The 9,915-nt window shown below is 43.1% G+C and overlaps 1 protein-coding gene across 2 annotated transcripts in view; it reads left to right on the top strand.

The window, feature by feature from the left end:
• The window catches only part of REPS2 (RALBP1 associated Eps domain containing 2), a 221,126-nt gene that overhangs the window by 192,853 nt on the left and 18,358 nt on the right, over nt 1-9,915 (top strand). For both annotated transcript variants that reach the window (XM_024740315.1, XM_024740314.1), the window contains exons 15-16: nt 194-277; nt 1,327-1,472. In XM_024740315.1, coding sequence (XP_024596083.1) covers nt 194-277; nt 1,327-1,472 — 230 coding nt within the window. The remainder of the gene's footprint in view (nt 1-193; nt 278-1,326; nt 1,473-9,915) is intronic.

Below are 9,915 nucleotides of genomic sequence, written 5' to 3'. Positions count from 1 at the left end.
CCTAAGATTGAACAATGCTGGGAGGAGGGATGGGAGGGAACAGCAGGGTCTACAGAAGCTTTTCTCGAGGATTGGCAGCCCTGACCATCCTTGGCTCTTTCTCCTTAGTAACTCTTTTCCTAAGCTCTCTTCAGTACATGTTTAGGTGGTTATGTTTTTACATTTTTTTCCTTTCTGTGATCTTTTGCTACAGTCTGAACAAGCGTCTGAGGCCGAGTTACACCCCCAGCTGAACAGAGCCCCCTCCCAAGCTGCGGAAAGTAGTCCAGCAAAGAAGGTAAGGCCAGCGTGAGGATGTTACTGTGATGGTCTTGTGACCCCTCCCTCCCCTGGGCTGCTTGCCGCTGTTAGCAGACATACCGTTTTAAAGTTTTCATGCCCTGACATGAATGTTTATGGTCCAGATTTCCTAGAATCTGGGTTCTTTGTGAAGATTAGGGTCCTGATGATTCCTGGGCTCCACCTTGATGTTTCTGACAGTTTGTACTTCCCTCTTCAACCTCCCAGCTAAATATGGTGGCCTTGCTTTTGGCAAGACCAAGAGGTGCAGTGGGGAGCCCTGCATCCTGCTAAGCCTCGAGGAGCACGCTGGGGGCTGGGGTGGTCTCCCCTTCCTAGTCTTTTTGCTACGGTCTCGCCTTGCCCACCCATGTCACCAAGTCCTGGGCCATTTGCTCGCTCACTCACTGTGCTCTCCCGTTTGTCTTGTCCCCCTCCTTTCTCCTTGCCCATTTCCTCAGGCCCTCCTCCCATCACAGAGCACGTGGGCTTGGGCTCGGGAGCACAGGTGAGGCAGGGCCTCCAAGGAAGCAGGCCAGCTGTCTCCTTCCAGAAGACACAGTGGCTCGTCAGCTTGGCTTGATGTAGGAGCTGGGGGTCGGAGAATGATGAGCATATGACAAAGACCTACAAACTTTAAAACTTAGAACAGATTCAGAACATATTCCCAAAAGCCCCAAAGTGAGGCAAGAGTGAATTTTGTCTTCAGTAAGGAAAGGCCCTGTGGTGTGAGATGCACACAGCCTTTAAAAAAGAAAAGAGGGGAGGGAGAGAGGGCATCTGAGTCCTGTGTCCTTCCAGGTGACAAAAGAGGTAATAGGCTGCAAGCATGAAAAAAAAGAAAAAGAAAGAAGGAAAGGCCCCTGGAATCTGATGCCCGGGTCTCTCCAGGTCTTGCCAAGCCACGAATCAGCCACTTGTCCTGAGGTGTGGAGTTTGAATAGAGCACACGACTGACCTTGGGGATAGGCCGAGAGCAACATGGGGCATTGACGTGATGGGTGGCATTTGTTTAACTTTTTGGTTTTTTTTTTTTTAAATCCACAGGATATACCGTATTCTCAGCCCCCATCAAAGCCCATCCGTAGAAAATTCCGACCTGAAAATCAAGCTACAGAAAGTCAAGAGCCTACTACGGCTGTAGGTGGGCCAGCTTCTGTAGCAACCGTGAAACCCCATCCAACAGTGCAAAAGTAAGTAGAACGGATAAATGCGCGAAAGGTCGGAAAGTTTATTTTAAATCTGCATATACATATGTAAATGTAAACTTACATTTACTCTCATCACCATGGACAGGTGTGATTTTAATGGTTATAGTCTTACCTTACTCATTTCTATGATGGGATTACAGTCTCCCGGTCACATAGGAAGAGGCTTTCTAAGTGATGGGCTTAACTTGACCCCAGGGACCAGCAAGTCCCAGGCTGGCGTGTGCTTTGGGTTGGTTTGATTTCCTTCCCCTCCTCCCCTCCTCTTCCTTTCCTTCCTACCGCTCTTCTTTGTTCTGGCGTGTGTTTTCCTGGGAAGAAGACAGTAATATAAATGGCAGTTTCCCTCTTTGCCTGTCTTACCTCATGTTCCCCGGTGCACGTGGCCAGCTTCAAGACCCTCAGACCCAACTTTGAGTAGATGTGGTGTGTGATTCCTTTTCATCCCCATGAAGGGGTTCTGTTGTTGAGCATCTCAGCACAGAATGGTCACATGCAGAGCTTCTAAGATATCTGTCTGTATGATCAGCTGGATGGAGGGTGGGGACACCTGTGGACATGGCCCGGGACCGAGAAGACCATCCTTCTCCAGGCTTTGGCTTTAAGAAGAGCCATCACTTGCCTCAGTGAAATTGAGCCAGGTGTCCAGGGCAGAAAACTGCTGCTGCGTGTTACTTCAAGTGAGCCTGACTAGTCAGTAACACAAATGCTCGGGATACGTCATGGCACCGCTCCAGGGGCCCTGTGGGTCTCAGGGGCTGCTTCGGAGTTACTCCTGCTTACACTGTTATGGGAAGAAAAGCAACAGGTTCTGTGGGTGCAGCTTGCCTTTGAAGCCAATCCCCATTCTGAATCTGTGCAGCACTCTTCTTCAGGTAATGGCTTTTGTTTTTTCCAAATAGACAGTTCCCTGGTAGTATTAGTGCATAAAGGAAGTGTATTTTGTCCTTAATAGTCACTGAAAGCTTTGGCCATCTTCCAGCCACCTTCCAGCCTAGAGGATGCATCTCTGTCAGGGGCACAGACAGCCAAACTTGCTTCCATGTTCTCCCCAGCTTTCCACTGTAAACTGCACTTCACATCAATGCTAGTCACTCAGTGGTGGCTACGACATCCTCCAAACTGGATGGCAGGGCCGCTGGTGGAGTTCACGCAGAGATCTTCTTTTTTCATCTTTTATTTTTAAATATATAAATGTACTTATTTAGTTTTGGCTGCGTTGGGTCTTCGTTGCTGCGCACAGGCTTTCTCTAGTTGCGGCGAGTGGGGGCTACTCTTCGTTGCGGTGCACGGGCTTCTCATTGTAGTGGCTTCTCTTGTTGCGGAGCACGGGCTCTATGCGTGCGGGCTTCCGTAGTTGTGGCACGCAGGCTCAGTAGTCGTGGTGCACAGGCTTAGTTGCTCCGCGGCATGTGGGATCTTCCCGGGCCAGGGCTCGAGCCCGTGTCCCCTGCATTGGCAGGCGGATTTTTAACCACTGCACCACCAGGGAAGTCCTCTTCATCTTTTTCAAAAGACAACTTTATTTAGATACATTTCATATAGCATACAATTCACTCTTTTAAGTGTATACTTCAGTGGTTTTTAGCATATTTACGAAGTTGTGCAACCATCATAACAGTGTAATTTTAGAACATTTTCATCACCCCCAAAAGAGATTCTGTGCCCATTAGCAGTCACTTTCCATTCTCCCCTGCCCCACTCTCTACTTTCCCTCTTCATAGATGTGCCTGCTCTGGCCATTTCATTTAAATGGAGTCATACAACATGTGGTCTTCTGTGACTGGCTTCTTTCACTTAGCATCATGTTTTTAAGGTTCATACATGTTGTATAGTGAGTCAGAACTTAATTTTTTTAATTGCTGAATAATGTTCCATTATATGGATATATGACATTTTATTCATCCATTCATCAGTTGATGGACATTTGGGTTGTTTCCACTTTTCAGCTAATAAGAATAATGATGCTGTGAATATTTGTTTACAAATTTTTGTGTGGACTTACCTTTTCATTTGTCTTGAGTATTTATACCTAGGAGTAGAATTGCTGGGTCATATGGTAACTCTATGTTTAACAGTTTGGGGACCTGCCAAACTGTTTTCCACAGTGGCTAAAGCATTTTACAATCCTGCCAGTAAAGTATGAGGGTTCCAAATTTTCCTCCTCTTTACCAACACTCGTTATTTGATTTTTAGGGTTTTTATCATAGCCATCTTAGTGGGTGTGAAGTGGTATCTCATTGTAGTTTTGATTTTTATTTCCTTAATGAATAGTGATGTTGAGCATCTTTTCATGTGCTTATTGGCCATGTGTATAACTTCTTTGGAGAAATGTCTTCTCAGGTTTTTGCCCATTTTTAATTGGATTATTTATCTTTTTATTTTTAAGTTATGAGTTCTTTATATACTCTGGATACAAGTCCCTTGTCAGATGTATGAGTTGCAAATATTTTCTCCCATTCTGTGCATTGTCTTTTCACTTTCTTGATGGTGCTGTTTGCAGCACAATATTTTTAAGTTTGGTCAAGTCCAATTTATCGAATTTTTTTCTTTTGTCACTTGTGCTTTTGCTGTCATACCTAAGAAACCATTGCCCAGTGCCATAGGAAGGGTGGGAGGGAGACGCAAGAGGGAGGGGATATGGGGTTATATGTATACATATAGCTGATTCACTTTGTCATACAGCAGAAACTAACACAACATTGTAAAGCAATTATACTCCAATAAAGATATTAAAAAAAATTTACCTTAGGAACCACTGCCCAAATCAAATTCATGAAGATTTGTTCCTGTGTTCGCATCTAAAAGCTTTATAGTTTTAGCTCTTACATTGAGCCCTGTGGTCTATTTTAAATTCGTTTTTGTGTATTATATAATGAAGGGGTCTAGCTTCATTCTTTGGCATATGGAATTCCAGTTGTCCCAGCAGCATTTGTTGAAAGGAGATATTTTCTTTTATCTGCCTGTTCGGTCACTGCCCCTCACCATGATACTCTTTCACTAGTTAGGTGACCACATGGGGTCAGGCTGAGAGAGGCTAGCACCCACCAGCAGCACAAATAGTGCTGTAAATGGCAGGGAACTTTATAAGACTTACTTCAGGTCCCAGACCAGTTTATTTTGGAGTGATAAGGAGCAACTTAGCATTCATAATTTTTTAAAACCTGGAGAGAGGACAGCCAGACACATGATGGTTAGTCTGTATGGCCCTTTCTCAACTAGGGTTCTGGGAGAGAATTAAGCTCTGATGCCCTTAGACATCCATTGTATGTAGTAAGTTAATCTCTCTCCAGTGCATTTAGAGTGGTCGTTACTATATACCGTCTTTGGGAAAACCGAGAAAAGAGTCACAAATCAAGTTGCAAAATGGTCTTCAGCCTTTGGGGAAATTAACGTTAGAACTGATCTATTAATAAGAAACAAATTCTGCTTCAGATATCATCACTGTCTGCTCCATTTAGGGGAGAGGAACTAATAAAATATTCTCTCCGGGTGTGCGCTCCTGAGTCCAGGTTACAAGTAATAAGCAGCTCTCCGATTGTGTCATCATTAATGAGCTACCCGTAAGGACAGAAGTGGGTTTTTCTTAGAAATAAGTTAGCTTGATTTTTTTCCCCATATCTAATGTATCTGCTAAGGATCGATTTTGGGAAAAAAGAGTTGTTTGAACAGTTTAGAACTAGAGGATGCTGTATGGCAGTACTGTAACTGAACCTGTGCCAGCCTCTGTGGCCTTTGCTCTTCTCTGGAACCCCAGGAATTGTCCTGGGCCGCCCCAGGGCATTCCAAGGAGCTTGCGTGGCAGTGTCTGCTTGTCTGTATGACGTTCTCAGTGTGGCTGGGATTCTGTTTCCCTTCCCTCCTCATGTTTGGCAACACTGGAATATCTTTGGGGTTGATGATTGGCATCTCTAATGAAAACCTACCATTTCCAAGAAGAGAAAAGGCAGTATAAACTCACTTCTTAAAAGCTGTACTCAGAATTCCGTGGGAGAAATCAGGGCCCAGGGTGAAGGCTAAGAAGATTTTTCTCATCTACAGACCCCAGTTTATAGTCCTTCAAACATTGGTTCAGCTGCTTGAACATAAACCAGGTAACAGTCACTCACATAACATAGAAATTAACTACTTTCTTATGTAAAAGTCTAAGTTGGTGAGTGGTCCAGAAGAGTACCTGCCCAGAACCCAGGTACCTTCTGTCGTCTTGTTTTAGATCCCTGTGAGGGTTGCCTTTATCCATAGGGTCGGAGGTGGCTCACCTCTAACATGTTGGTGTTTCAGGTCCCAGGAAGGGGAAAGGAGCAAATGGAGAGAAAACAGATTACTTTTAAGGGCATGACTCAGAAGTGGCATACATCACTTCTCTCGCATCCATTTCACCCAGACTTAGTCATGTGACCTCATCTACTTGCCAGGGAGACATGGAAATGCCACTAGTTTCTAGTTGCATGGCCATGTGCCTAGCTCAACCTGAGGAGATGCTACTGAAAACAGGAAGGCGTGAGAATAGGATTGGAGGACAGTCTGCCACAGAACCTTCAGTGGATGAGCCTCACAGTACGCAGTTCGAAACCGAGAGATCGCCTGACGTACAACAGCAGCAGGCGAAATAGACACCTTTTTGCTGTTATTCCCTCATCGTCCTCCTTGGAAACCAGGCCACTTAGAGCCCACCTTGGAACAGTGAGTAACGAAGTTAGGAGAACCTGGAGAGACAAACTCTAGAAGCAAGTCTTAAGAGGTGAGGCAAGTTAGACACCTTTACTGAATCCTTAGGTTTTTGGGGCCGGATCCTGTCTTTGCGTTACTTAGGGCTCATTTGGTTGTAAAACATAAAGAGCAACTTGAGCTAGCAAAACCCTGTTCATTATTATAAGAGTACAGGGGTGACTCATGGAAACCAGGGGCAGGGATGGATTGGGAGAGAGGACTGTATACCTGTTGGCTCTCCTCCTGATTCTTCTCTGTTTTCTGTCATTTTTATCTGTGAAGACTTCTCAACCACCTTCAGCTCCAGATGTTACATTCTCACTGTGCAGGGCCCAGGCTAAACCAAACTCTTAACCAGGACCCATACATCCCTGGGAGAGAGAATCTGGTCAGCTTACCACAGGCCAGCATCCGTTCAAGTGTGAAAACAGAGCTGAGCGTTTCTTAAGACAAATAGGACTGTCTGCCTGGGGCCCATCCCTGTGGAGGGAGGGGGAAGGGGATGGAGACAGTTCCCAGAGGAGGGGAAACTGTTATAAGCTGGCACACTTAGCGTGGTATTTGTTTAAGTAGGGGCATCCAGTTCTGATCAACATGTATTTTCATAAAACTTTTGGACTTCCCTGGTGGTGCAGTGGTTAAGAATCCGCCTGCCAATGCAGGGGATACAGGTTCGAGACCTGGTCTGGGAAGATCCCACATGCCTCAGAGCAACTAAGCCCGTGTGCCGCAACTACTGAGCCTGCACTCTAGAGCCCGCGAGCCACAACTGCTGAGCCCACGTGCCACAACTACTGAAGCCCGCACTCCTAGAGCCCATGCTCTGCAACAAGGGAAGCCACCGCAATGAGAAGCCCGCACGCCACAACAAAGAGTAGCCCCCGCTCGCCGCAACTAGAGAAACCCCACGTGCAGCAGTGAAGACCCAACGCAGCCAAAAATAAAATATAAGTAAATAAATTTATAAAAAAACCAATGCTTTTTGTTTTGTAATAATTATAGATTCATAGGAAATTCAAAAATAGTACAAAGAAGTCCTGTGTATCTTTCACCTAGTTTCTCTCAATGATTGCATTTAATCTAACTATAATATAATATCAAAACTAGGAAATTGACGTTGGGATAGTGTATATGTGTAGTTCTTTGCCATTTTATCACATGTGTGTGTCTTGTAACCACCACTGTAATCAAGGTACAGGAGTCACCCTTACCCCATCTTCTTCTTTACTCCTTACCCGTGGTAACCATTGATCAATTTCCCATCTCTATAACTTTGTCATTTTCTGAATGTTATATTCATAGAATCACACAGCATGTGACCTTCTGAGTTTGGCTTGTTTTCACTCGGCATAATGCCCTTGATATCTGTCCAAGTTGTTGTATAAATCAATACTGCTAAGCAGTATTCTATGCTATGGGTGTACCACAGTTTGTTTAGCCATTCACCTATGGAGAGACATTTTGTTTGTGTCTAGTTGTCGAGTATTACAGATAAAGCTGCTATGAGCATCTGTGTACGGGTTCTTGTGTATACGTAAGTTTTCATTTCTCTGGGCTAAATGTCCAGGAGTGTGATTGTTGGGTTGTGTGCTAAGTGTATATTTAGTTTTTAAAGAAACTGCCAAGTTGTTTTCCAAAATGGCTGTACCATTTTATCTTCCCACCAGCCAGCACTGTATGAGGTTCAGTGTCTCCACATCCTCACCAGCATTTGGTATTGTCACTGTTTTTTAAATTTAGCTCTTCTAATACGTGTGTAGTGGTATCCCACTGTGGTATTAATTTGCATTTCCCTAATGGCTAGAACATCTTTTCATGTGTGTATTTGCCATCATGTGTCCTGTTTGGTGACATGTCTCTTCATCTCTCACTGTTGTGGCCTCTCCCATTGCAGAGCACAGGCTCTGGACGCACAGGCTCAGCAGCCATGGCTCACGGGCCCAGCCGCTCCGCGGCATGTGGGATCTTCCCAGACCGGGGCATGAACCCGTGTCCCCTGCATCGGCAGGCGGACTCTCAACCACTGTGCCACCAGGGAAGCCCTCCTTTGCCCATTTTCTAATTGAATTGTTTTTTAATGTTGAGTTTTGAGAGTTCTTTATATATTCTAAATACAAATCAATGTGGTTTGCAATGTTTTCTCTCAGTCTGTGGCTTGTTTTTTCATCCTCTTAAAAGAGTCTTTTGCAGAGCAAAAGTTTAAAAATTTTAAGGAAGTCCAACTTACTTATTTCTTTTCCTTTTATGGATTGTGCTTTACTTGTCACCTCTAAAATCTCTTCACTAAGCTCTAGGTCCTGAAGATTTTTTCTCTTACGTGTTCTTCTAAAAGTTTTATAATTTTACACTTTACATTTAAGTTTGGTGATCCATTTTGTGTTAATTTTTATATAAGGTGTGAGATTTGGGTCAAGGTTCATTTTTTGGCCTATGGATATTGAATTGCTTCAGCACTTTTGTTGAAAAGGCTGTTCTTTCTCCATTGACTTGCTTTTGCACGTCTGTCAAAAATAAATTGGTTGTACTAGTGTGAGTCTATTTCTGGGTTCTTTATTCCGTTCCATTGATCTATGTGTCTTTCCCTCTGCCAGTACCACACAAGATAGTAATGAAGATTAGTATCTTCATTACTTCACCACTTGATAACTATAGCTATATGTCTTCTGTTTTTCCCACTTACAATTATTTTTCAAAATTGTTTAGCTATTCTGATTCCTTTGACTTTCCATTTGATTTTAGAATAATTTTGTCTTGAGCTACAAAAATCCTACTGGGATTTCTATAGGAGTTATGTTAAACCTTTATGTCAATCTGGGGAGAGTTCACATCTTTTACTATGTTGAGTTTTCCAATCTGTGAACATTTCTCTATTTATGTAGATACTATTTTATTTTTTTCATCAGTGTTGTATAGTTCTCAGCATGTAAATTACATATATGTTGTGATATATCTAAGAAAATCAGCTTGAGTCTTTATAAATGAAGTTGTATTTTTGATTTTCAGGTGTTCATTGTTAGTATATCAAAATACTATTGATTTTTGTAGATTAATCTATCTTGCAAATTCACTTCTGTCCTTACTGAAATCACTTGTTAGTTCTAGGAGTTTTTTATCGATTCCTTGAAATTTTCTACGTGGACCGTTGTGTCATCTGCAGATAGGGGCAGTTTTGTTTCTTTCTTTTCAATATTTGTACCTTTTGTTTCCTTTTCTTGTATAACTGGGCTGGCTAGGACTTCCAGCACTATGTTGAAAATAGTGATGAGAGTAGAAATTTTTGCCTTGTTCCTAAGCTTAGGGGGAACCATTCAGTTTTTCATTAAGTATGATGTTTAGCTATAGTTTTTTTGGTAGAGGTTCTTTATCAAGTTGAGGAAGTTCACCTCTATTAATAGCTTTCTGAGAGTTTTTATTATAAATTGGTGTTGCGTTTTATCAGGTGCTTTTTCTACATTAGTTGATATGATCATTTGGTTTTTTCTTTCACCTGTTAAGATGGTGAATTATATTGATTGTTTTTTGAATATTGAATCAGTCTTGCATCCCTGGAATCAACTCCTCTTGGTCATGATATATATAATTTTTTTATATTGCTGAATTCTATTTGCTAATATTTTATTAAAGATTTTAGGGCTTCACTGGTGGCGCAGTGGTTGAGAGTCCACCTGCCGATGCAGGGGACACGGGTTCGTGCCCCGGTCTGGGAGGATCCCACGTG

Source organism: Neophocaena asiaeorientalis, unplaced genomic scaffold (assembly GCF_003031525.2).
Source record: "Neophocaena asiaeorientalis asiaeorientalis breed wild unplaced genomic scaffold, Neophocaena_asiaeorientalis_V1.1 scaffold657, whole genome shotgun sequence".
Lineage (NCBI taxonomy): Eukaryota > Metazoa > Chordata > Mammalia > Artiodactyla > Phocoenidae > Neophocaena > Neophocaena asiaeorientalis.
The sequence above is the reverse complement of the archived record's forward strand: the minus strand, read 5'-3'. Positions and strand labels throughout refer to the sequence as shown.